Here is a 27,737-nt window from a genome sequence, read left to right as displayed (position 1 = left end):
GAGTATGATTACAACATGGAAGATTCCTATCAACTATTATACAACTTTAAGGTATTAGAAGTTGAAGATTAACGTAGTTAAACAACCCCAGACAGTTGAATACTTCGACGAACATCCTAAACGCACGTGCTCAGCACCTTCAAATCTCAGCGAGATTTTAACTTTAATACGTCTTATCATGCAATAAGAAAATGTTAGGCAAGACCTACAAGTGTCAAAAACTTACATTTAACTCTCTTGATGATGTTAAATATCGGAGATAATCCGTATCAGCCGTTTTCTCTGCAGAATATATCTGCACGGTTTACTCTGCAGACAGCCATTTTACTTCATGAATAATCATGAGGTCGGGGTCACGTGACGTCAACAGGCTATATATTGCCGAACCCGACTGGATTTCAGCACTTCGGTCACCGCATCCCCAGAGATGAGTCAACAACAACTGTTTCAGCCCGACATCCCCAGTCAGAAGGTGCATATTTAACATCTTATTGTTTAGTTGGAAATATTTGTTATTATGTTTCATTCATGAAACATCTCAATTAGCATCACCCTTCTGCATCAGCATCATCATCACCATCCCCTTATTTACTACACCTTCTCCATAGAATAGTCAACACCTTCTCCGGAATTGATTGATATCTATTAAGGACTTATTTAATAACCGTCTACTTAGAATTGTTGGTTTATACAGAAGGTTATCAACCTGTTGGTCAATGTTTTGCACCTTCTAATAGAAGTCAACACCTTCATACACTCAGTGTACCTTCTAATAGAAGTCAACACCTTCATACACTCAGCGTACCTTCTAATATAAGTCAACACCTTCATACACTCAGTGTACCTTCTAATAGAAGTCAACACCTTCATACACTCAGCGTACCTTCTAATAGAAGTCAACACCTTCATACACTCAGCGTACCTTCTAATAGAAGTCAACACCTTCATACACTCAGTGTACCTTCTAATAGAAGTCAACACCTTCATACACTCAGCGTACCTTCTAATAGAAGTCAACACCTTCATACACTCAGTGTACCTTCTAATAGAAGTCAACACCTTCATGCACTCAGTGTACCTTCTAATAGAAGTCAACACCTTCATACACTCAGCGTACCTTCTAATAGAAGTCAACACCTTCATACAATCAGTGTACCTTCTAGTCAAAGTGAAAGTCAGCACCTTCATACATTCTGTGTATTTGAGAGAATATCCGGTCAGCACCCCCAAGATAGGAGAAGGTCAACCCCGAGATTAACCCATGGAATTTACGGAACATATTTTGACTTTGTGTTTTTCTCTTAACCTTAATAAATTTTATAGGAACTTTTAATCATCTTGGTCATTGCTTGATTTGAGCCAGGTACAGAAGGGCTCACATACTTTGAAACCATCGAAACCATTAATTATAGTAATTTACAATTGGTCTCGGAGCGGAACGTTTCAATATATATGTTTTGTATGACATGTTAAATTTGTTTCTTCCACGTTTGATGGATGTTGGGTATGGACATTTTTCTGTTTGAGCCCCCTCCCCTTTTTGGGGGATGCCTCATATTGGTATGTTTCATATCGTCGCTGTCTTGGGTGGAAATTTTCGATCAGGCAAGCTGTACTTAGCCTATTACATGGATGACCAATCACAGCGCGCCGTTAGGACGCTTTGTTTGCTTGGAGTGCAACGACTGCTCAAGTAATTTGTATACACAAAGAAAAACTCAACCCTCCACATCCTCCTTTTGTTATGCTACTTTGATATGTGTGAGCTGGCCTGTTTTATTTGTAAGACCCACCTTATTTGATTGCAGGCAACTCTATTTTGATCTTTCATTATGTGTTGAAGGGGTCATATTGCATAATCATACCTATGCGATACATATGTTCTTGTATTTTTGTTTTCGACTCATTCTGACCCCCACTAGCTATTCTGTAATATAACTTCGTCATTTTCAAAATAAATGACATTTTTTCAATTCACATTACTGTCCTGTTTTCACTGCCTTTATCAAGTAACAAGCAAAGACTACTTGGCAAGTCATATTAGATAAGGAACATAGATATATTCTTGTATCAACACTATCATTGCTCTTGATTGTCTGATATTTGAATCAAGAAAATTCCGAATTTTCAATTCAAAGAAGATACAAAACTTTACACCAACCAAATGTTTGATTTCCCATATTGTCATTATCCTACACAGGAATTATATATATATTCAACATATACCAAATTCAATGTTGTGTGTGTATATGCCTGCGTGTGCGCACGCGCTGAATTCTTGGCCATCACAGGTTCTTTAAACCACTGCTGGCTATGGATGACGAAAGGCGAAGATAATCGAATAGTGATCAATCTCATAACTCCTATAACCATTACAAAATAGAGAGTTGGGCAAATACGGACGTCTGGACAAACCAGAGGTGGGATCAGGTGCTTAGGAGGAGGAAGCATCCCCTATCGACAGGTCACACCCGCTGTGAGTCCTGTATCTTGATCAGGTAAACGGAGTTATCCGTAGTCAAAATAAATGTACCAAGAACGGCCTAACGATCAGTATGAAACACGTTAGACAGCATTTGACACAATGTAATAATAATTGTTCTGAATAATACCGTTAGTTCCTTAAATTAACTTTACTAACAAAGGAATAGCTGCCTTCGTCATCAGCAACACATTTTGTCATAAAAAAGTGATGTCTTGTATTCCAGCATATTTCAAGTTTAAGTCTGCACCCTGTATTTATTACAAATATACTTCTACTTTTCGAATCCAAACTTTTTAATACAAAAAAAGAACAACTTTACAGCGCCTAGAAATAGAGCATCATATACATAATCCACCTACGTGTTCTTGTTCTTCGTCTTCTTTACGCCATAGGCCAGCTGGGCATGTCATTACTGATGATGCTGATACAGTTGAAAATGAGGACGTGAATAACTTATTTTTAAAGATCTTAAATTCAGAGAATCACGATCTTTCAATTGGCAATGCACCTTCATCTCTATTATGAATTCTGTCGAAGATTATGACAGTTGATAGGCTAAATATGAAAAGAAAGATCTTGAAACATTGTTAGAATGAAAACAAATTATCAGAGGAATATTAAAATCACTTATTAGGTACATTAAATCAAAAGTGCATACCACTCATCCATCTGTGTTTAGTAAACCAGAAGTGATAGAAGATTTTGATAGGTTACGTGAGGAATATATATTAGTTGCAGATGACAAAGTTTTAACAACATTGTCTTTGTAAGGCCAATTATCAAAACTCTTATTTTAAATAAATTCGGCATGAATCCCACTTTTGGCCTTTCTACTCAAACGTTGTCGTAGTCATCGTCTTATCACATTTCCGACTTCTTTTTTCAAACCAAGAATGGATCAATATCTATCAAACATGGTACTTAACTACATTTTTTAAAGGGAATTGAATTTTCACATGGATATACTAGTACTAGAGAGAGATAGGAGCGAGAGAGAGAGAGAGAGAGAGAGAGAGAGAGAGAGAGAGAGAGAGAGAGAACACAGGCTATCAAAGTCTTATCTCTCGCATCGTTCTGATGAACGGGAATAAAGTCCATTTACCAGCGAAATCAATCGTTAGTTATCGTCTACTGCTTCTCAAATGCGAAAAATCGATAAAGTGATTTGTGTGTAGCCTACCTAAGTTTGGAAATTGATCATACACAGAGCATGTTCTCGTGTATCGAATTAGTTGAGAGACATACACATTTCAGGGTCGTACAATAGTACAGAGTATGATTTAAATTGTGTTCTTAATACATGGTATAGGACAGTCGGTTCATGAATTTCAGTTTAAAGATTATGAAGAAAATCCATTTTCAAATAGAAGAGGATGAAGAAGCATGGGAGGGCCATCTTTTTCGCTATTTTCCTTGGGGTTTTTTAAATGAGGGGAAGTGTATTTGTTTTTTATGTTTGTTGTTCACTTTTTGGTCAATTGTTTTTGGATTTGTTATTGGTTTTTCAAACAAATATTTAGATATGTTCGAATAATACACAACACATCCAGGGTTTCACAAAACAGTCTTAAGATCTGTCATAAGATAGATTATAAGAGCTTCATAACAGTCAAAATCAGTAAACATCAAACATTTTGTGAAAAATGTGGAAAGTGGCATAAAAATATATTTTGATGAAACTGATATAAAATATTCATGATACATAGTCTAATAAAAAATGAACAAATTTTTTTCATTTTTTCACATTGTTACCATGGAAACCACGTGCCTTTTAGAGAGCATGTTATGCATTTACGTATATCACTAGAATTTCTCTTTATGCAAGCACATGTTTATTTCTGGTTATCATGAAACACTTTTGATTGGATTTTTTATTCAAACATAACACTGATTTATGTTAATTAACATGAATAATTGAAATTCTTTTAACCCCTTTGATAATTATATTGGTTTTCTGGGGCAAATTTTGCGTTCAAAAAGCAGTAAATTTAATAGACTTTTTAAAATAAAATCTACAACCACGTCAAGGTGTACTAAAAGATGTGACGTATGATAATCATAAAATACGACAGTACCGTTTCACAAAACTATCTTAGCTTTACGAAATCTTAAGATAGATCTTGACATCTTATTACACATATTACATTGTAAAATGCCATGTTTCTTTTATCATCTTTTAATTACATAGGTGTATTTGTGAAAATATATATGAAATATTAAAGTAGATAAACTAGATTTTACAATAGTCGTGATCAAGTGTATCAAAGGGTTTTACGCTCGGTTTGTCTATCATTTTATTACAGACATTGTGATACAAAATGAAAGGATTGAATGGTATTTGATATAAACGCCTGTTAAAAGAATAAATGTGGGATTCTGGTATATGTTTATCCACTACTTCTGTTGTGACTACAAACAATAAATGAATGTCATCTGTTAGTGGAATGTTCTTAACGAATGATGAATTCATCACACAGTTCAAAGATTACATATCATGACAAACGAAACTCGTCGATTATGAACATATCCTCCATATAGTCTAATGAATTGTTTCTGTCCCTGAATGCACGTCTTCTCCATATGAAATATCTAACATAGGCAGCCGTCATTTCAAACTTGATGTCTTAAGATTTCTAGCCATCTTGCGGTGATCATAAGATATGACAGTTTGTGAAACAGCTATGAGGGAATCTTAAGATAAATTTTGGTCTTAAAACAGATCTTCCTAGTAAAATAGTTTTATGAAACTAGTCCCATAGTTCAATGTGGTTCCAATAACACATATTAAGCTATAAATCCTCCACATACATTTTACTGACAATTAATATATGCATCCACAATATCGACTATTGCTTTATGCCATTTTGAAATCACCAAGGTATGATTGTTTGTTCTGCTAAAATGTTTCATGAAATTTTAGAAAGAGTGTGGGTAGGTATCGACAGAAACCTTTCCGCTATCATCTATGTTTTAACCCCAAAAGGGCTCTTGATGTTTGGATCTGATTTCACTCGTTTTCTTATTAATTAATAAAAGTTTTCAGACAGAAAAAAATTGCCGAATTGCATGCTCATGATCATTTTGTCAGCATTGAGTATCCAGTACCAAAATCCAATTTCACCTTTAGAAAGGGACCAAAGATTGAAAATGAAAGATAATGATGCTGTTCCCAAACCTATTAATGTTTAAGTAAAGTTTAATCCTCTTAACAGGTCTTTATTTGCATTGAAACCTCCATCATCGTATGAAAGTACAGGTTCTCATAATTTCACATTAACAAAAACCTATAATTATTTCATTTGGAACTATGAACATTGGTTAAAAAGAAAAGAAAAGATTGTTCAGATATCTCTGATTAATACTCTGTGGAGTAATCAATAATATTTAACAAATTGTGAGTCCAGGCCAACAATCTCAGATATGAAAGTTACATTTACCTTATTGCAGGCAAGAGGTAGTGAGGATTATCACTTGGATCCAGAGCAATGGCGGATCGGAATATCATCTATTTTGACTTCTGCTATTGGTCTGACGCCATACAAAGACACTTTCTGGTCTACACGTCGGCAAAATGGCAACCCACTTTACCCTGGTAGGTATTAAGGTTCAGCTCATTTTATATCTTGTATTAACGAAGGGGATACGAACCCTTGATATATTGTCATCTCTTCAATTATATTTGAATGAAAATATTTTTAAGAAATCAAGAATCACGATATGAATTTCGCTAATACATTAGGACTTTTCAAGGTTGTTGATTTTCACACAAGCAATTAAAGTTTCACGTACATGTATAAATATGTAATGAGTTTGTTTGATAAGAAGCTGTTACGGAGCCCTACCCTGTGTTAGAGGTGTTAGTATCGACCTTTGGTGCTGGACCTGTAGGTCCAGGGGACAAGATCAATAGTTCAGATGTCTATTTGATCATGAAATGTTGTGACGGAAACGGACGTCTCTTAAAACCTTCACTTCCTGCTACTGCCATCGACAGACAAATCATCAAGGTCTGTATGAATGGAAGAGGCGTACACTTTTAACAGGATTGCAATATGCATGAAAAATTCTTAAATTTACACTGATACCTCTATTTGTCACGTTTCTAGCTATGACACAACACTTAAATTTTGAAAACAAAATTATTGCTTACAATTGTAAAAAGCATGAGGATCGCGTATAAGATAAAGAGATTGTTGAATATAAGGGAGAGGAAAACATTTGCTTATGCGACATCAAGACCAAAGCAACATGGCTCCTGTAACGTTTCCACGGACTACTAGTAATTCCCCATCAACATTTCACTTTATCATATGATTTAAACAATGGGAATACTAAATATGTATCATGTGATTTTTATGATTGTTTCTTGTTTTATATCACATTCGATAATGTATCACTCATACAGGAACGTCATCAGCTGTAAGTGAAATGCCACATTTTTTTCACCTATTCAAGGAACTTAGGGCTGCAGTGAGGGTTCTTTATTGTTGGTTGATTGTATATTGTTTAACTTTCCGCTCGAGAATCTTTCATTCACATGGAGACCATTGCCGGCGAAGGGCTGTAAAATTGTGGCCTATGCTCGGTGTTTACGGACTTTGAGCCCGTTTGGTAGTATGGTGCATTACTAGCGGGGGCTATGCTGTCTAATTATAAGAAAATTGGTATTTTTGCCTGTAAAACAATCCACCTTCAGTCCCTGGCTGATACTATCTAGTTGTAAGAAATTTCTGCTTAGTACCCTCAGAATACAACATTCCTGGTAAAGATATGTAAAAGTTTCTAAAACCTTAATTAGTTACCCTTTTCCCTCTCAGATTAGGCACCTGGTCCCACCTCTGGTGTGTCCAGGGGTTCGTGTTTACCCAACTCTCTATTTTGTATTGCTTATAAGAGTTATGAGATTGATCACTGTTCGTTATCTTTCCCTTTCATTAAGGTCTCAAATGAATTTGTCTCCTCTTTATCCATTGATTCATGGTTTTTAATTTACAGGATGCCATTCCATCCGCTGATGATCCTGTAGGGGAAGTGTGGACGTCTTATACAACCATCGTCTCTGACCGTCCACGTGACTTTGGTATTCTTATGGCAGCCAATCTGTCCTCTCCATACACGGTCAAGTTCTCGGACACAGGGTTTCCAGATAGTGTGAGTATAGTCAAACTTAGCATCCAGACACATCACTCCCAGTCAGCACCAGTATAGAAACAATAAGTATTCAGACATGGGATTCCCAGTACCAGTTTATGAACTCAGAGAGTGTGAGTTTAGCCCCCAATAAATATTCGGGACACAGGATTCCCAGACAGTCTCATTAAACAATGAACATTCCAGTTACTAATCTTGTTTATTTCAATAATGATATATTGTCCCATCACGCAGGATAAATAACAAACCATAAAGGAAATAATTTGTATTGAAGTCAAGTCAAGTCTTGTTGTTTTAAACACGTTATACCTACAGCTGAAGCAATCTCTTGCCTTCCCTTTCGGTTTACCGGATATGTGGCAGCCATTTGATGATGATCATCCATTAGTCCTCGGCAACTGCACGCGTGAGGACTTCTGCTTGTACTTGTTCAGTGCCAGAGAACCTGGTTTGTAAGTACCAGTTTTCCACCTCATCCGTGTGAATCATGCAGTACAAAGATCACAATGCCGTAACTAATACTATACTGGTATATTTACAGGAATGGAACAGATATAGTTATATTTGGAGAAATTTCTAAATGGGTATCCATGTCCCCTGAGAGAGTTACTAACATTGTACATGCCGAAATAAACATGCGAGTGGGTATCAGGGGCAAACCTGGAGAAGATGTTACCATGGCATTCTTGATAAACAATTCTACGCGCCAGTCTACATGTCGTATAGATTCATCGGGTACCGCCATGTTGGATGCCATGTAGGGATGCTTTCCAAGTCCCTCACCGTCATACAGACCGACATCAGATCTGACAACGCAGAATTATTACTCTTCAGCTATCGATATTCATAAACAAGGAATACTACTCTGTATGATAACCACATTGTGGAGTTTAGTGATTGTGTAGACAAACATATGCATAGTCGTAGTGTGATTTGTGTAAGACTTTCAAAATACATGAGGACATGAACTGCGACTCTTCACGCCGTCATACTTTTCATGAAGTATGCTAGTGTGAAACATTGCTGTTTATACCCATATGTAATACCAAAAACGAAATTTACTTTCTATAATTACATTTCACTTTCATTTCTGTCGGAATTCCCAGTCATTAAAATATTCGTACTATATTCATGACGTGTTTCATAGCGATTGTTAGGCCGTTCTTGGCACAGTGGTTTTGACTGCGGATAACTCCGTTTACCTGAACAGGATATAGGGCTCACGGCGGGTGTGACCGGTCGACAGGGGATGCTTGCTCCCTCTGGGCACCTGGTCCCACCTCTGGTGTTTCCAGGGGTGCGTGTTTGCCCGGCTGTCTGTTTTGTATTGCTTGTAGGAGTTATGAGATTGATCACTCTTCGTTGTCTTCACCTTTCATTCATCAAAATTCATACGCATATTGTCCACATTCATGAGGAAATGACTGTCATTTCAATTCGACAAAGGTAAAAACATTGGAAATGTGAATATACTAGTGTGAAACTTCTGTATTTGTTTGATCCAATATTGAAGTACATGTAAGGATGAGAATTGGGCAGCGTACACAGGTTTCTCTTCTATGAATAAGATGGTATCACAGTGTCCATGATTTCCTGTTTTAAATGAAATTGATTTCGTGATACTTTGTTTGTGTGGAGCTTTATCCCATTTAATGAATAAACTATCACAACCAAGAGACGTTACTGATATTGTTGCAGCATGCTTACTACTATTATTGAATTATTTGCATATATATTAAATGAATAACTTAAATTGATTTTACATTCCCATTTCGACTAATATAGAATACGATATTAATCATGTACATAATTAAGATATATATTCATTAGTAGAAGTGCCATTTATTGACAAAACCCGACTTTGACTTTGTGAATATATGTTTTACTAAACCATTAACACTATTTTGTGCCAAATAAAATCCATTATATATAGCATTGTTTTAGATACGTCAAGTGATACAAAGCTTAGGTAATAATGTAATGTTGATTCCCAATCCATTAGATTATCATTTCCTTTTGTAGGATTATCTTGTAGCACCTTTCGTTCTGCCTAATTCATGTATGTTTACAATGTAGTTAATGAGTTCGTTCATAAAAAGATGAAGATAACGAACAGTGATCATTTTCATAAACCCCGTAAAGAATACAAAATAAAGATTATGGCTAACACGGATCAGGTGCCTAGGAGGATTAAGCATCCTCTGTTGACAGTACATAACCGCCGTAAGCCCTCTATCTTGGTCAGATAAAGGGAGTAATCCATAGTTAAATTCAATATGTAAAGAACGGTCTAACATGAAACATTTCAGACTGCATTCGACATAACGACAGGTTGTATTTGCGAATTAGATTAGTATAACGACCATAGAATTTGCGAAGTGTTGACTTCAAACGAGATTGTTCAAACCCTTGTAACATCAATTTTTTTGGTCAATAGCTTGCCTCGGTTAAGAATTCATCATATACACTTTCCATTCATAAGTCGATTCGATATATCCCTATGAGCTCAAAATAAAAGACACCACAGAGTCGTCCACTTCTTCATACTTAGATATTTTATTGAAAGTAGACATTAAGGGCAAACTGACAACTCAAATGTATGACAAACAGGATGATTTCAGCTTCTCCATCGTCAACTTCCCATATTTATGTAGCAATATTCCATTATCACCTGCATATGGTGTTTATATCTCTCAACTGATTCGATACGCAAGAGCTTGTTCTGCGTATAGTCAGTTTTTAAATCGAGACAAGCTACTGACAAACATGTTGATGGTACAGAGGTTTCAACAGTCTCGATTGAAGTAAGCATTTTGCAAATTCTCTGGTCGTTATAACGATTTAGTTCGTCAATACAACCTATCATTGGTTCAAATGCTGTCTGACGTGTTTCATACCGATTGTTAAGCCGTTCTTGGTACACTGATTTTAGCTACGCATGACTCCGTTTACCTGATCAGGATATAGGACTCACAGTGGGTGTGACCGGTCGACAGGGGATGCTTACTCCTCCTAGGCATCTGATCCCATCTCTGATGTGTCCAGGGGTCCGTGTTTGAACAACTATCTATTTTGTAATGCTTGTGGGAGTTATGAGATTGATTACGGTTCGTTATCTTCACCTTTCACACTGGAAATGCTCATACGTATCGAATCAGCTGAGAGACATGAACACCGTATGTAGGTGATAATGGAACATTGCTAAAAGATGTCCCGGACGTCATGTTGCCGTCTAAATTTTGCTTCTAGTCGTCGAAAGAAATCTACTGCGGACCTTCCCTATGAGTGGATACAATTCAGTTTACTGCGGACTTCCCCTATGAGTGGACACAAACGAGTGAAAGTACTAGTGTAGAGGCTATTGCGCTCGCTTCGAATCTTGATCCCATCGCCGTGTGAAGACTTCTGAGAAAGGTTATAACTGTTCCTTCGCCAAGCGCCCAGTATCAGAAGTGAAAGTCACGGGTCGACCAATCCCAAAGATCATTCACTCGTTCTACACTATTTTTGGACCATATCCTTGCAATATGGTGTTAATGACATTGGATAAAAACGTTTCATTTCTTCTCGACAGTCATAACTTTTGATTTTATTTAATCCTACTCTGGTCTCTATTGGACAAAATCAAGCTTTGTGTGTTCCACTGTTGCACAGAACTATTGAGAAATGTGTGATTATTTGTCATATCCTGCATATAAGAGTATTGGATTTACGTTTCTTTACTGAACCGGTATCGAATCACATTAATTGATTGAACTACGAGGATAATACAAAGGAACATAATTTCTTTAGTTTTGAAATAAAAAAATATCTCTAGATTAATAAAAGTGTGAGATTTAAAGTGTCACACTGCTTTTTCTCTTAATTTGCAAACAAATGATCTCGCATCGGGAGGAAATATCTTTTCATTTTTTGATCATGTGTTATCGTTATTAATTTTATATAACTTTCATCGGTTTTCATTGAAAAGTTCTGATACTTAAGAGGGCTGGGTCGCTTTTACCATTGTAAAACATGAATTTCACTTCGAAGTTTTGTAGCTCTTACTTAGCCCCGTAAGAGTTAATGCTCTTTATACTAACTTAATGCAGATTGCTAATCACATCAACGGCAAATATAAAAATCCGATACCACGAGGCAAAAATGGGCGGTTTATAGGACAAGCTGAAGATTTATCTGTACATTCAGGTAATAACAACAACAACAACAATACAATAACAACAGTAGTAGTAAGGATGATTGCTTGTATATATCCTAGGAGTAAGTATACAGTTCCAAAGAGAAGTAACTAGTTCGTCGTCAGCACTAGTGTTTCAAATCCTAACGAATGACCAGTACGCAGTTCTCTTGGGGTACAGGCGCGGATCTAGAAATTTTTCAAAGGGGGGGGGGGTGAAGAGGAAATGTAGGAGCGGATCCTGGAATTACGGTTACGGGGGCGCCACTTTATGAGGCAGAGGGTTTGGGGACCACCTTGAGGCCCCCAGTGGGTCCAGTGCGAAGCCCTGGTAGGAAGCTCCTGGATTTTACAGATTTTATAGGGCTTAAAATAAAGTCTCCTATTTAAGTCATTTTCACTATTTTCTATCATTCTTAATAGGCTGAAATTAGTAAAATGACGCAAATTTTAAGGGTGTTTGGAAAAAATTAAGTTCTCTCAATGAAGTAATTCAAGAAATCAAAAAGATTTTCAATTTTTGTCATTTATTTTTCCGGGAGTGGAAGAAATTACTGCTCCTTTTATCGTTTACTACATTTGTGTAAACAATATACCACGATTTAACTTAAATTTGAAAATTTTAGGTGGGGGTGGGGGGTGGGGCGCCGGCTGGGCCCCCTTAAATAAGCCACTGAAATGAAAGTTGTTATAACGTACGTTGACATAGTTAAACGACAACTTAAGAGGAATGCTATCAATTTGTATTTCTAAATTCAAATTGGGATTAATGTTATTGTATAATTATCAGACTAAATCTGTCACTCTTGATTTTAAAACAAATCCTGTTTTAAAATGCATTCCGATTTACTCCCAGTAATTCATTTTTTTAATAAATAAAATGAAATATTACAGATACGAGGTATATAAAAGATAATTTGAATTCTCATCACCTGATAGAAATATTGACACACAATTGTATAAACAATTTCCATCGCCTAGGATTTTAATAAGCTATAGTCATTCTCTCTCTCTCTCTTTTATTTTAATGAATCTAAACGGGGGGGGGGGGGGTTGCAATTCCTGTAACCCGTACCCTCCGTCTAGATCCGCCACTGGGGTAATATATTTTATTTTGTTTCTAAAAAATATTTTCTTATCAATGAAATTTAATTGGGAAACTGCTTGTTTTTCTTGATTTAGATTATACGTGTACATGCATTTATCATTTGTGTATTAAAAGTTGAGCAATATTTTATGGTTATTATTTTCTTCTTTTCAATTTTTGTATTTGAGTGACGTATGATATATATTTTCTGTATATATGCCTTTGCCTCTTTCCACTTTATATTTATATTGCAAGTTATTTTTCTGATGGTTTTATGTTATCATGATGTGCAATGAAAGGTGAAGATAACGAACAGTGATCAATCTCATAACCCTTATAAGCAATACAAAATAGAGAGTTGGGCAAACACGGACCCCTGGATATACCAGAGGTGGGATCAGGTGCCTAGGAGGAGTAAACATTCCCTGTCCACCGGTCACACCCGTCGTGAGCCCTATATCTTGATCAGGTAAACGGAGTTATCCGTACTCAAAACAGTGTGCCAAGAACGGCCTAACAATCGATATGAAACACATCAGACAGCATGTGACCCAATGATAAATTGAATTTGCAAACTAGATAGTTAATAAATTTCATTTTTGAAAATGAGGGTATTAACTGCGACACTTCACGCCAATATACTTCATGAAAGGATCGTTATAACTACCATAGAGTTTGCGAAATGCTGACTTTAAACGAGACTGTTGGAACCCCTACACCATCATCTTGTTTGTCAGTAGCCTGCCTCGATTTAAAAACTGACCATACGTAGAACAAGCTCTTGCGTATCGAATCAGTTGAGATATATAAACACCATATGCAGGTGATAATGGAATATTGCTACATAAATATGGGAAGTTGATGATGGAGAAGCTGAAACCATCCCGTTTGTCATACATTTGAGTTGTCAGTTTGCCGTTAATATATTGTGATGCAATGGTTTCTCTGAATACGTTGGAATATGAAGCGGTCGTTAACACTATAATTTGATGTAGGATTTCTTCTGATTTGAGGAATTTGGAAAGAAACATTTATTGACTTCCCAGTCTGCTTAAAGTTTATTTTACAAATCTTAGAATCCACTTTCGGTTGGTTATATATATAGTTAAATGTCCCGCTCGAGAATTTTTCCCTCGTGTGGAGACGTCCCCATTGCCGGTGAAGAGCTGCACAATATAGGCCTTTGAACAGGAAGAGCTCTTTATCGTGCCACACTTGCTGTGACACGGGGCCTCGGTTTTGCGGTCTCATTTGGAAGACCGCCCCATTTAGTCGCCTATTACAACAAGAAAGGAGTACTGAAGACCTATTCTAACCCGGATCCCCACGAGATTCACTTTCGGCAGTAAGGGGAATCAACAAATAATCATTATGCAAACCTGCGTCCGAAGATAAATTGGGATATATTTTTATACTCTATGATTGTTGAGTTCTCCACAACACATTTTACGAAGCGGTTAGCAATTCCACCAACACTAAATGACAACGATAAAAAAGATTAATTACAATGTCTAAAAACTTTATTTCCAACCACTTGATTATGTTTTATTGCAAGAGAGAATTACTTACAACTTAGTTTCTGGCTATATGTTGGAAAACAGTTTAGAAAATATCGAAGCCAAAGGCCAACTCGTCATGTATGGTCGAAAATTTCAGGCTTTATCTATGATTAAGGACTTCGGGGAAATAGGTCTATCTTTTGCCTTAGTTCTGACTGAAATTATAGTCTATATTATTAGTAAGTTGGTTGGTTGAATATTGTTTAACGTCCCTCTTGAGATTCTTTAGTCATATGGAGACGTCACCATTGCTGGTGAAGGGTTGCACAATTTAGGCCTATACTGCGCACTTTTGACCGTTGAGTAGGGATCGTCATCGTGCCACACCTGCTGTTACACGGGGTCTCGGTATTTGCGATTTCATCCGAAGGACCGCCCCATTTAGTCGCCTCTTACGACAAGCAAGGGTTATACTAAAGATATATTCTAACCCGGATACCCACGGGACAGTAATTAGGTTGGATAAGCAAAACAAATTATGGTTAATGGAACATAAATATACTGTGAACAAAGTCATAAATAAGGACATTCTTATCATTTTTTATGATGGCCAAAACTAGTGATTATTCTCAACCATATGTATTCAGACACCAGTGACTACGAATAGACTGGTATCAGTTTGGAAGAAAATTCAATTTGTTTTCAGATATGCATGTTGTCACATTTGCTCGTTTATAAATGATCATTATGTAAAGAGTCTGACCGGTTCCAATGTACAAATTGTTTCCTGTGTTTGAAAACTGCGTCACAGCCAATGGAGTTTCCGCGTTTTCTAACATTCTATCAGGATACATTTATAACACACTTGATTATCATAAATAAAAATAGATGTTGTAAGGGAATTTGATCAAAATGCTTCCAGTTAAAACTTAGAAAACATAGATGGAATGGACTCAATATTTCAAATGAGGATTTTTAATTCATGGAGAGGGCAAAACATAGGATTAGCCTTATTGGTTTTATCACTCAATGCAGAAACAACTAAAGGCTGTGTTAACGATAGGTACGTAGAACAAGTGTATACCCAGATAAATATCGAACTTAAGGGATATATAGAATATTAATATTTCAAATTACGGCAGAGGTGGAGACCTGCTATTAGGGTGTTTTTATAGTAGAGGCAAAGGCGGCAAATGTATCAACGTAACGGAAAAGCAAATGATTTATGTTATATTGGATGGGACATTAAATGATATTTTGTGAATGACATGAATTTATAGCATGGAGCTATTTCTATATGTATGTATTTACAAGTGTAATATTTTTTCTGGATATGTAATGAATTTATACCATTACGATAGCATGTCTAAATTTCGCTCTTGGGAAACGTATTCAAAATGCCATTGTCTAGTTGTTCGTGATAGATTTATTGCAAGATAAAATTTCATTATAAAATATTTTTCCAGAGGCGAGTGCTGTACGAATTTTTACCATGACAATGGGAAATGCATTCGTAAGTCATTCTATAATTTACCAATAGCCTGATCGAAAGAGTATTATATACGTACAAACGCATATAATTAATTGATTCAGGAGTTTGCTCTAGCTTGGATTTTTTTTCCACATGAAACAAACCGTTGCATATAATAATGCGTTACGTACATTGTACCTAAGACAACATTAAGAACAACACTGAGAGTGTTATATTTATTATTGTTTGTATTTAGCCTGTCCTGCGGGTTCATATGGAGATAACTGTTCCATAACCTGTTCACCTCCGTTCTACGGGAAGGACTGTGGGCACCGGTGTACATGTAGTCCGGATGAGGAGTGCAATCCCTATAAAGGATGTGTCAGAATCGATACCGGTAAGAATACGAAGGTTTAGGAAAACACTTCAGGTGAAGGTACAAAGGGTGAAACAGACTAACCACTGGAAAGTTACAAAGAAGGAAACAGAAGAATGCCTGTGAGTGTACAAAGGATATGTTAGGATATCTACCGGTAAGTGTACAAAGGATGTGTTAGGATATCTACCGGTAAATGTACAAAGTTTGTGTTAGGATATCTACCGGTAAATGTACAAAGGTTGTGTTAGGATATCTACCGGTAAGTGTACAAAGGTTATGTTATGATATCTATCGGTAAGTGTACAAAGGATGTGTTAGGATATCTACCGGTAAGTGTACAAAGTTTAGATATTAAAAAAATTGCTAGTAAGCGTGTAAACATAACAGCATAACAATGGTAGGTATGCTAAATATATATTAGAATAACAACTGATACAGGTAAGCATACAAAGGGAGAGTATCATGTTAACGAAAGGTAAACGATAAAAAGACTATCGATACAACTACAGGTAAGAGTTTATGAGAATGAATACGTAAGGGTATGTGTTCTAATGATGTGTCATGATAACTACCACAAAGCGTACAAACTGTGTATCAGAAGAATTGTCGGTAGGTGTATAAAAGGTATATCCGATTAACTACCGGTAAGTGTTCCAAGGGTGTGCTGAACGAACTACCAGTAAGTATGGAAAGTGGGTATAAGAATAACTGTAAGTTAGAAAAAAGGCGAAGATAACGAACCGTGATCAATCTCAGGATGAATCAGAATGAATACCGTTAAGTGTACAGAAAGGTGTATGTAGCATATATAAATTTTAAATGCATTTACTAAATGTTGATTTCATCTAAGTATCAACGAATCGGTGTATATGATGAATGATTGAATGGATTATACAAGGAGAACAATTCTAATTTCATACATTTATATAAAGCATGTAAAAATGATAACAATTCTAAATTCATAACAGTGTCCACTCCTTCTACAAGTATCAAAGCAGGAAACGGCATGAAGTCAATTCAAAATTCAATGAAAGTGGAAAGAAAATCAACGAGAAATCGTAACAATTCAAAAGTAGACAAAGCATATCCTGTTTCTATGGATATCATTCCTACCTTAGCAGTGGTATCCAAGGAAACATATTCTGTGACTCCTACGTCAGCTTCTGGAGGTAACTCACAAACTTTGCAGGTCATCATAATCACAGGATCTGTTTTATCTTTATTTTTGATCATAATAATAATTAACCAGATTCACGGAAAACTGAAAAAGCACATGAACATCATTTCTACAAGACAAATATCTGACCCCGTGGCTACAAATGAAGCAGAGGAAGAGGCATATGTAGAAATCAACGAGTCTGGCATGCTGGGAAATAGTTCAAGATACGAGAAATTTGAGTCACAACCTTCAATAAAACAACAAAAAACAAACGAAGATGATTCGAAAATTGAAATATGTGATGTCACAAAACCAATGCTTCCAAAATTAAGGAATCGAGTCATTGGAACAAAATCAGAAGAATCTAGTGTTAGACAAGAAGATGAGAGTTCGGAAGATAGACGTTCAGATTATCTGGATGTTGTGACCGATAAACTTAATGAATCCCCGGATAGTTCTTACCTGAAACCAGTATGTATGCTAAACACATATATAGACGTGATAGGTTCGCCACCAAAAGGGATGTCAGAAAGCGAAAGTCGAACCGAGTGTCAGACCTTTGATATGGAAAGTCCATCGATCTGTCAAAGCGAGCTAACCGGCCAAAGGGACACATATCTTGAAGTTGTCCATCAATAGAGACCGTTCATATTTTGTTTTTAATCTTATATAACACATACTTGTAAAAAAAAATGTGAATCAGCATGTAATAAAACGGGTTAAACGTAACTTTCAACGATTAAAACAAGATCAATCTTGTGATTGTATTATCTGAAACTGTCACCTATTTGATTTACATCTTATATAACTTAGTGTATAATAGCTTTCTTTCAAATAGCGATGAATATTTGTAATTCATAAATTGGTCTTTAAGTTTTCTTTGTACACAAACTATTTAGGTTTTGTAAATTCCAGTTCTAGAAGAGAAAATCCCTAATCCGTCAAACAAAGTACTTGCTTTCTCCAAATTTTTATAAAAGTCAACTTTCCATATTACCGTTTCTGCATACAAATCGACTTTCAATGAATACATTTATCTCTTGGAATTTTGGGCAATCATCAAAACCAATGCCTCTTTCTCTCAACTTCAGCGCACACTGTTTCCTAAAGAAGATGGCAATTTGATCCACTTGAATACTTGCATCATTTTGACAGAGCTGGGTGCATGTCGAGTAACGTCACTGTTCACATGTGTTTGCTTTCGGGTTGACATTATTACTTCCGGTTGTTATAAAATAGCCGATAAATTTATATCAAAGTTATGAAGGCGGTATAAATTGAATCCGCGTTTATATGATGAAACAGAATTGTTAATTTGTATTTTGATTTAATTTGGATACAATGAAAAGATTTGATATGTGAGAAATGCACTGCAGAGATTTATTATTGTAATATAATTTTTCTATCATTTATCGGCTACGTTTGCATTAGACTGAGGCGTGATAATTCTTCTTACTCAATCAGAACGCCGGGTAGTTTGTCTGATTAATCGATAATCCAATCAGATAACGTAACGCACAAATCTGTTATTATCTGTTAAAATTCTTTCTTTTCTGTTACGCTACATCATGTTTTAGTATAAAAAGTTAAAACGCGCGTATTTTAGACACAGTCGTTTGATTAGATTTTGACTTGGTAGGTTTACGTTTTGTAAGGCACTTATTTATTTTTTAATTTTATTTTTATTTTGTCTATCCATTTATTTATTCAAGTTTATTATTTACATTTTTATTTCATAGGTGATCGTGAATGAACAATTATGCAATAATTATTGTTGCAGTTCTATCATGATCAAGAACTCATAAATTTCTATGAAATAGAGTTCTTTCCTTCATTATTCTAATCAAGTTCTTTATCTATTTATTTTATTTTCTTTCAATTTATTTTTATAGAAACAAATTAGCCATGCTATACATTTGTACTCTTTCTCTCTTTTTGGCCGAAATATGATCAATTCATCGAAAGGCCTGTTTTTATTTCATTCAATATTAAGATCTTTTAGATAATAATTTACATTGAAATATTGTTTTTGTATAGAATTGAGTACTTTCATAATTTTCGTAGACATTATGGTATTATCAACAAGCTATAACTGTTAAAACAGAACAACTTGCCGTTAAGTTTACAAGTCGGAAGTTACAAATAACTAAGACTTGCTTCATATAATTTAATTTTATTGTAAATGGGTTGTGACGGGTTTCAGAAGTCTGTTTTGGATTAATAGCGCCTGAGTACTTTAGTTCCAATTTTTAATCGACTGTCTAGATAGGTTTAACTTAGAATAGTTTTGTACGTTATGATCGTAGTATGGATGTGATGGTATGAATGTATGTTGAAATCTATTTGCATTTTTTGGTTATACTTTCATGAATTGTTTAATGTTTATTGATTTTCTGTCTTGAATTGGATATATCAGCGGATGATTTAGGTAATCGGAGAAGAGAAGGAAAAATAATCTTTTAATGCCTCCCCGTTATCGATACCGTTACAGTGTATCTTTGTATGCCCTCTGGGCCCAAAATTGGAAATGAATTACTTACTTAGTCGTATATGAAAGGTGAAGATAACGAACAGTGATCAATCTCATAACTCCTATAAGCAATACAAAATAGAAAGTTGGGCAAACATGGACCCCTGGATATACCAGAGGTGGGATCAAGTGTCTAGAAGGCCTAAGCACCCCCTGTCGACCGGTCACACCCGCCGTGAGCCCTATATCTTGATCAAATGATCAATACGTAAAATGGTTGACTGAATCTATTGTATAATTTGTTTCCTGTTTATTAAAAACGTGAATCTTCCGCATTCACTAACGTTCCATCAGGATATAACACACTTAACTATTATTGAAAAATAAATGTTGGAAGGGAAATGAATCATAGGGTTTCCATTCTATGTTTCCAAAGCGTAGATCGAATGGATTTGATATTTCAAATGATAATTTTTAATTCACAAGGATGTCGAGATATCATAAGATTAGCCTTATTGGCTTTAACACTCAATGCGGAAACAACAAATAAAGGCAACTGTATGAACGATCGGTAGGTAAAACAATGGTATGTACGTAGACAAATAGCCAACTGTTAAAATGGACACGATATTATTATTTCTATATGTACTCTTTATTACATATTTTGATATTTTTTCTTATAGATTCTATTTAGAGTGCCTGAGCTTTTATTGAGCTATGATTGTCGGTAATGCGGACGCTCAGGGATTATTTAACTTAAATGTGACATTTGCCTACATAACACGATTATTGTGATATCAGATTTCAAGACCCTATATTGAGAATAGTCTATATTTCGATTCCAATTAATTTTTGAAATAATTTTCATAAGCAAATAACATTTTCAAAATATGTTTGTATTTGATTTGTATATATAAACCAGCATTTTTTTTTTAAATCTGTGGTAATGAAATCTTAAATTATAAGTAAGCAACATTTTGACTAAAGCCTATTCTCAGTTTATGGTCTTGAGACCTCATATGTTAACAACTATTAATGGACGTAAAAAGTTCCTCTGCTAATAAAAGTCGTTTCTTAAAAAATTGAGCATTTATAGAATTAGAAGTACACAGAACTAATAAAAAATTATAAAAAGGATATTTACTGAATATCTGGAAATATACCCGCCTTTTACAGTTTTGCAGAATGAACAACAAAACACCTCACAAAATCAGTTAGCTTTTCGGCGCAAGAACCTTTTGCAGATATATTTCCCAATATTCAGTCAATAACCTATAAATAATGATATGACTTGGAATGGTATCTTGTGAGTGAAATCAATCTAGTGAAAAGGTAGATCTACTTGTATATCAATACATTTGGAATTTTAATCATAGGTTAATTTTTTCTCAATATTTACTGAATTTACAACAGTACACAATTTAATCCTTTGTAAAAGTACAAATGTATTCAAAATATCATAATATAGATATTCCTGTTAGATTTATTGGAAGATAGAATCTAAATACAATTTTTTTCCCAGAGGCGAGTGCTGCACGAATTTTTACCATAACAATGGTGGTTACCTTCATAAGTTACTCTCTAATTCTCCTTCAATCTGATCGAAATCCATATTTAAAAGTTGAAAAACGAAATCAAAACAAAAATGATTGATTTCGATTGATTATGTTCTAGCTTGTATTTTTTCTCATAGTACAAGCCCTTGTATATCGTATCATATTATTCAGGTTACTTCTATAACAACATTAAAAGTTTTATCATCTTACTTTCATTTTTTCCCCTGTAGCCTGCCCTACAGGTTCCTATGGAGATAACTGTTCCACTACTTGTCCATACCCGTCGTGGGGGGAGAACTGTGGTTTCTGGTGTAAATGTAGTGTGGATGAAGTGTGTAGTCCCCATATAGGGTGTGTCAAAACAAGTACTGGTAAGCATACAAATGGTTAGCAAAACATTTACCGGTAAGAGTAGAATGGGGAAATGAGAATAACTACATTGAATTGTAAAAGGAATGAATAAAGAATAACATCTGGTAACTGTATTAGCATAACTACCAGTATATATCTTTCAATTAGAAAAATGTATTTTTCATTAAAGAGTTTCCTCTTTCTGAAATCCGTCTAGGGATATTTCTCTAATGATTAAAAACTTCTAAACATGCATTCATTATTGTAAAGATAGTTTCTTCCTCTTCCCGGGGTATATTTTTACATGATATATCTTATTTGATCAAAATTATCTCTTTAACTATTAGAGATACTGGTACGTTCCCATTGATAATAAAAATGTATATCTATTTTCTATTACAGCATCCACTTTTTCTACAAAAACCAAAGCCGGAAACTACATGACGTCCACTCAAAACTCCATAAAACCGGAAATTGATGCTGCAATAAATAACACCTCTTGTATGTCCAATTGATTATGAAAAGCCCAAATTTTATTCAACTTCCTTCATGTATTACGCTTTCATATTTCAGTGAAAGGTACAAAAGTTTAAATGCATACAAAAGGTTCATTCTTGGATATCTTTTGTTTTCAATGTTGTCTTCCCATAATGTTTCATAGTAACAAAATGTGAACTTAATATTGTATTTTACTAGTGATTTTCTTCCTTTTTTCAAAATAGCATCTTTTGCATTGACTAACAAATCATCCACTTCTATTTCCCTTTACTTCTCTTCTGTCATTTCAACACCTTTCGATATGATGAAATAGTTTTAATGTACAGAAACGTCGTTTTAAAGTTGAGAATGTATAAACCTGACAATATAGGCAGGTTCTTGAAAGTTTGCATATGTAGAAATGATATACGTAGCAATCCTCAAATTAAATTTAGAAACCTATTTTCATCGGAGAAAAATATCACATGAACATGTCAAGTTATTAAATGGCAGCTTTTGAATTCTATAAATCCATCAAATAAAGTACATGTACACGGGAGAAGGTAAGTAAATCAAACAAGTATTTATAATATTTCCGTTTATAAACCCGTTTCACTTAGTATTTGTAGCTGATAAATCCTATTCCCTAGAAATAAAAAAAGATGTCAACATTAAATATTATGATATGAAATCCTGGGTAATAATTACACTAGAGTTGAATTAGTGCTTGAAATTAACAAATGGCTTCGCTGGACATTATACGGATAAATTACTATTCATTTAAGATCCATTTCTGTCTTTTCATATTATATTGTGTCTATTTTACGATGTCTCGGTAGATATTAGAATTGAATGATAGGGCTTTCCATTTATTTATTCTGATTATCCTCACAAAGCATCCATGACTAAAACTTCGTGTAGTTTCGGATAAATCTCTTTTTATCGTAATATTGATGTTCCAAGATTAAATAGCGTACATGTTATCCGAATTTCAATGCCCAAGACATTGTTCACCACCATTTTCTTACCACTTTTAAATCTGACGGTCAATCTGGAATTCACGCATGGGTTGAAATCGACAAAAACGCAAACAAACAGGTGTATCACAACTCTTACAGCAAACCCCAAAGTGACATGTCTGAAGTTGAAATGGAATGAATGGTAAGTTAGCTGTCTTTATATATCGAACAAACATATTTCTTTTATTTGCTGTGGTGTGCCATTCACTGTTTATTACTTCTTTATGCTAAATAGATTATATTTGGTGCAAGGAATCATAAGTAGTATTTTTGAAATTGAGATTTCTTATTTTTGGTATTAAATATTGTAATATTTCCCTCAGATTCTTTGCTATTTGAGTTACCGATATATCAAGAATTTCATGATATTTTTATAGATATTCAACAATTCATTGTGTAAAATTCGAATTATTGGTGTCTAGAGTTCACCTTGTCTTTTCATATCAGTAAAAAGATAGAAATTTAAAGAGGGATTTGGCTTCACTAACGGGAGCTTTAAGTACATCTCCAGATGATCTAGCCCTACAACCACCAACATGTGATGCGAGTTCCCATAATCCAGAAGCTCTATATTTTGCTGTGCCTCGCGTAGTAGTGAAGTGTCCTCTCAATCACCTGCAGCATATTTAACAATAGATGATGCAATGCAGTCTAAAGGTATTTTATCTTGGTAAATACACGTATATAATACTTTGTATACTGGATATATATGTACATTGTATCGATAAAATATTAATGGTTTAATATTTTGTAATCTATGTGCTTGTTGGTTTACTTTTTGTCCAGTTTATTATGTTATTCAATATGTAGATCTAGAAATTTCTTGTTGCTTTTATAGTGCAGAGCCTTGAGTCAACCCATCCCTGGTATCACTATGCACAAGGCTATCTCCATTTATACAACAATAACGGTTGTGATTTGATTATTTCGACTAGAGTAGGCTGTCAAATTGTCGGGATCATAAAGGACTCCGAGTTGACAAAAAAAAGCACATTACACAGCCGATATGATTTTTTCAACACTTTCATTCCTGAAATAATTCAAGGGAACATACAAGCAGAGCTGCCGTATACGGTGTAAATGATTTTACATCCAAATAACCAGCTTGTCTAACATTCCAAGTAGCCATTTTAACCCCTAAGTGAAGAGGGTGTACCGATAGAGTAAAGTAACCTACCCAAGGATACAAATGATATCACAGAGTTTAGCTACTGACCGGAGGTTTTTCAGCACTGCATACTGTATCATTTATACGTGAACATGTGATAAAACTAATAAGCAAAACATTTTCCTAGTTGAAAATGAGACACGAGATAAAATATTTTATCATCTGAGATGATGAAATAACAATTTAATCAAGTTGTTTCTTTCAAAGGGGTGCTTGCAATTTTACAAGAGAGCTACAAAGTTGGAAAATATTTGTTGATATAGGTGTGTATATTTCTGGAATGTGACGGAGAATTTTATGGTTCGTGATACCCTCATTTGCTTTCTCAACATGAGTGCGGACTCTAGTTATCTTGTTACATAGTGCTGCTTCTTCGGGCGTAAATAAGTAATCACATGTTGATAAAAAAACCCAGCTAATGTTCAAACAAACATCTTATGGCAACTGATCATGAATAGTAAAACCTTTGTCGGCTAGAATAAGATTCCTGTCTAAAACTTGACTAAAGCTTCGAGGCGGAACCTGGATATATATGTAAGACTCCAAAGTGCGATGGGACTCTAAAATGCTATGGTCACGTCAAACCCCGATAATCTGCGCCAAACCCCTATGCTGTGACACGACAAAGTGCGATGGTCCACACTAATGCGCCAAAGTGCGATGGTCTGACACGCCAAAGTGCGATGGTGGGACACGTCGAAATCCATTGGTTTGTAAACGACACAGTGTTTTTATACAGACTGTACAAACCGTGTGTTGTTTCACTAAAACATCAGTGCAAAATTCATGCATAAAAAATAAGAAGTTCAACTTATTTCATTACCATCTAGTTGTCATGTTATTAAACATAAAATTTTCCAACGCGAAATCGTATAGAATGTTTTGCATTATAGCATATCCCCAGGATTTTATTACGTGTACGTCACAAGTAATCAATTATCATGAATTAAAGACTGTTTGGGCGAAGTAGATACATGTAGTTCGACAACAAATGTAATTTGCTGTTCTCATTATACTCAACCTTGTATACCTTGCCGCTGTCGTCCGTGTTGCATTTCTTCGGTTTTATTTCAAAAGACGTTAAGAATGACGTCACAATGACGTGACGTCACAAACATTGTTCAACTCTGCACCATCTGACTTTGGCGTGGCCATCGCACTTTGGCGTCCGTAACGATAACAAACCATCGCACTTTGGCTAGACTATCGCACTTTAGAGTCTTACACACACACACACACACACACACACACACACACACACACACACACACACATATATATATATATATATATATATCTATCCAAATTGTGTTTTAACTTTGTGTACTGTTTATTCTATTTCTTTTGTTATATATATATATATATATATATATATATATATATATATATATATATCCAAAGTCTCTCTTTTGTAAGAATAATAAAAAAAACATTAAAACACTTTTAGAAATATTTCAGCCATTTTACCAGCCTTCATCAGTCGTGTTTATTAAAATGCATAGCAACTAACGTTGAACAACGTATTATGACGTCACAATGTACATAGAGGCAACGTCATGTATCAAAATTGCGCCAAAAACATCTGAAAAATTGCGAGAGCTACTGTAATAACCTTCTAAATCATACCTGTAAGTGGACTCTAATTGGTGTAAAGTAAATTCTTGCATATACATAAACATATATTTTTTTTAAAAAAATTTAAAAATAGATAGTACACATATACTACACTCAAAAATGTTCATTAAGATAGTTTATAGACAATAATGTTACCTTTTGTTTATACCAACTGGTACATATGTATTAAGCTTTTTCTTCACACCATAGATGATTATAGCATAATAGGCATTGAAAAACTGTACAAGAGCGATATTTACCGGAAATATAGAGAAAATCTATGGAAGAAAAAGCTTAATACATATGTTGCCTTTCAGATGTATGGAAATACAGTGCCTTGGAATTGAAATCCAACAGCTGCAAAACAAATGGTCACCTTACAATAGTACCAAGTATATGAAACAACCGAGTCATATAATCAAATCAATATTAAACTGATTACAACTAGATTTTTGAACCGCTTTTGATTGTGTATCACGTGTAATAATTTCGTAGTTATACCTAATTTTTAACCTTAGCTTAAGTACTAAGCTCTGGTGTCTTAAATTTTAGGTACTGCAAACATATCGCAGACTTGACTACATCAACAAACAATTTCGCCATGTGTACATTCAGAACTCCGTCTTTTAAAATATTCACAAAAAATACTACAATTCCTTACCTGCATAAATTTTCCCAAAGCAAATGGAAGGAGGTTTCGCATGTGCTAGAAATGGTTTTCTGTCTAGCAATGAGTTATATGAGTTATATAATATTCAACATGATTGAAAGCGATCACTCATCCAATAGAAATGATCGCTTTCTGTCGTCTATGGGAATTTTTACAGTTACTGGTGCCACTTCGGTGGTTACATGATCGCCATTTATTCACTAGAGGTACTCAAATCACGGTTGCTCTCGTTTATGAGCGTACATTTCTTTAGGTATGACGTCACATATTACCGCACTACTTTCCCATCTAATATCTAGTAAATGAACAAATAATGTTATTTGATATAGGCTAAGTTACACTATAGGCCTATCAATATTATAGAGGTTGTTTACTGTTGGGGATTTGCCCTCTATTCACAAAGCTGTCTTGCTATAAATCCTTGATGCTCTTAGATTTTTGGTTATCATAGCCTGAAAATCGTTACCTTTTACAGACTGCAAAACTTGGTAAATGATATAAAAGCAAACTAATTAGTCTTTAAATTGCAAATTATTATGCTCTGTGCTCATAAAATGGGCGTTCACCGCTACAAAATATCAGCTTGAACATCCAAAGAAGGAATTATGCAGATTCTAATTACTTCAAGAGGAACAACGAATTAGTTTCAGAGGACACAGAGGTATTAATTACAACATAAAACATTATGTTTGATGCTTGGAAACTGCACATCCGAAAAAATATTACAGATCTTAATGTTAGAAATGTTTCATCAAGTAGTTTCTATAAGTTCATAACCCTAGTAAGCACTATAAACTATTACCTACCCTATCAATTCATAAATTATATTCCTAACGACACCCAAAAGATCGTCTATACCTCCATCTTTTTACCGAATCACGTGACTTTAGAATCGACATGGCATCAACAGCTCTAAGGCCTCTATATACTGTAAAGTATGAAGCGCAAGTTTTGAGGACTTACGTACTAAGGCTATCAGTCCCTATAGTCCATTATCACTTGCA

The 27,737-nt window shown here is 35.0% G+C and overlaps 2 protein-coding genes across 9 annotated transcripts; both read left to right on the top strand.

Moving 5' to 3' along the window:
- The first annotated feature begins 6,359 nt into the window (after positions 1-6,359).
- On the top strand, positions 6,360-8,766 carry LOC125653189 (uncharacterized). The gene is made up of 4 exons (XM_056157020.1): positions 6,360-6,492; positions 7,481-7,636; positions 7,952-8,088; positions 8,178-8,766. Exons 1-4 carry the CDS (start codon positions 6,415-6,417, stop codon positions 8,395-8,397), a joined length of 591 nt encoding a protein of 196 aa, XP_056012995.1. The 5' UTR covers positions 6,360-6,414; the 3' UTR covers positions 8,398-8,766.
- A 6,460-nt stretch (positions 8,767-15,226) lies between these two features.
- LOC130052358 (uncharacterized) lies at positions 15,227-24,636 on the top strand. Of its 8 annotated transcripts, XR_008800668.1 has the most exons (7): positions 15,227-15,462; positions 15,866-15,912; positions 16,127-16,267; positions 17,218-17,418; positions 22,188-23,423; positions 23,729-23,938; positions 24,120-24,636. XR_008800668.1 is itself a non-coding variant. In XM_056157017.1 (4 exons), exons 1-4 carry the CDS (start codon positions 15,347-15,349, stop codon positions 18,045-18,047), a joined length of 1,134 nt encoding a protein of 377 aa, XP_056012992.1. In that variant the 5' UTR covers positions 15,228-15,346; the 3' UTR covers positions 18,048-18,191. The 8 variants fall into 8 exon arrangements, 1 of the variants encoding a protein (XP_056012992.1); XR_008800667.1 differs by having other exon boundaries at positions 22,188-23,938; XR_008800669.1 differs by having other exon boundaries at positions 22,188-23,951.
- Positions 24,637-27,737: the final 3,101 nt, after the last annotated feature.

This window comes from Ostrea edulis, chromosome 2 (genome assembly GCF_947568905.1).
Source record: "Ostrea edulis chromosome 2, xbOstEdul1.1, whole genome shotgun sequence".
Classification (NCBI taxonomy): Eukaryota; Metazoa; Mollusca; class Bivalvia; order Ostreida; family Ostreidae; genus Ostrea; species Ostrea edulis.
This window is presented reverse-complemented; position numbering and strand designations above follow the sequence as displayed.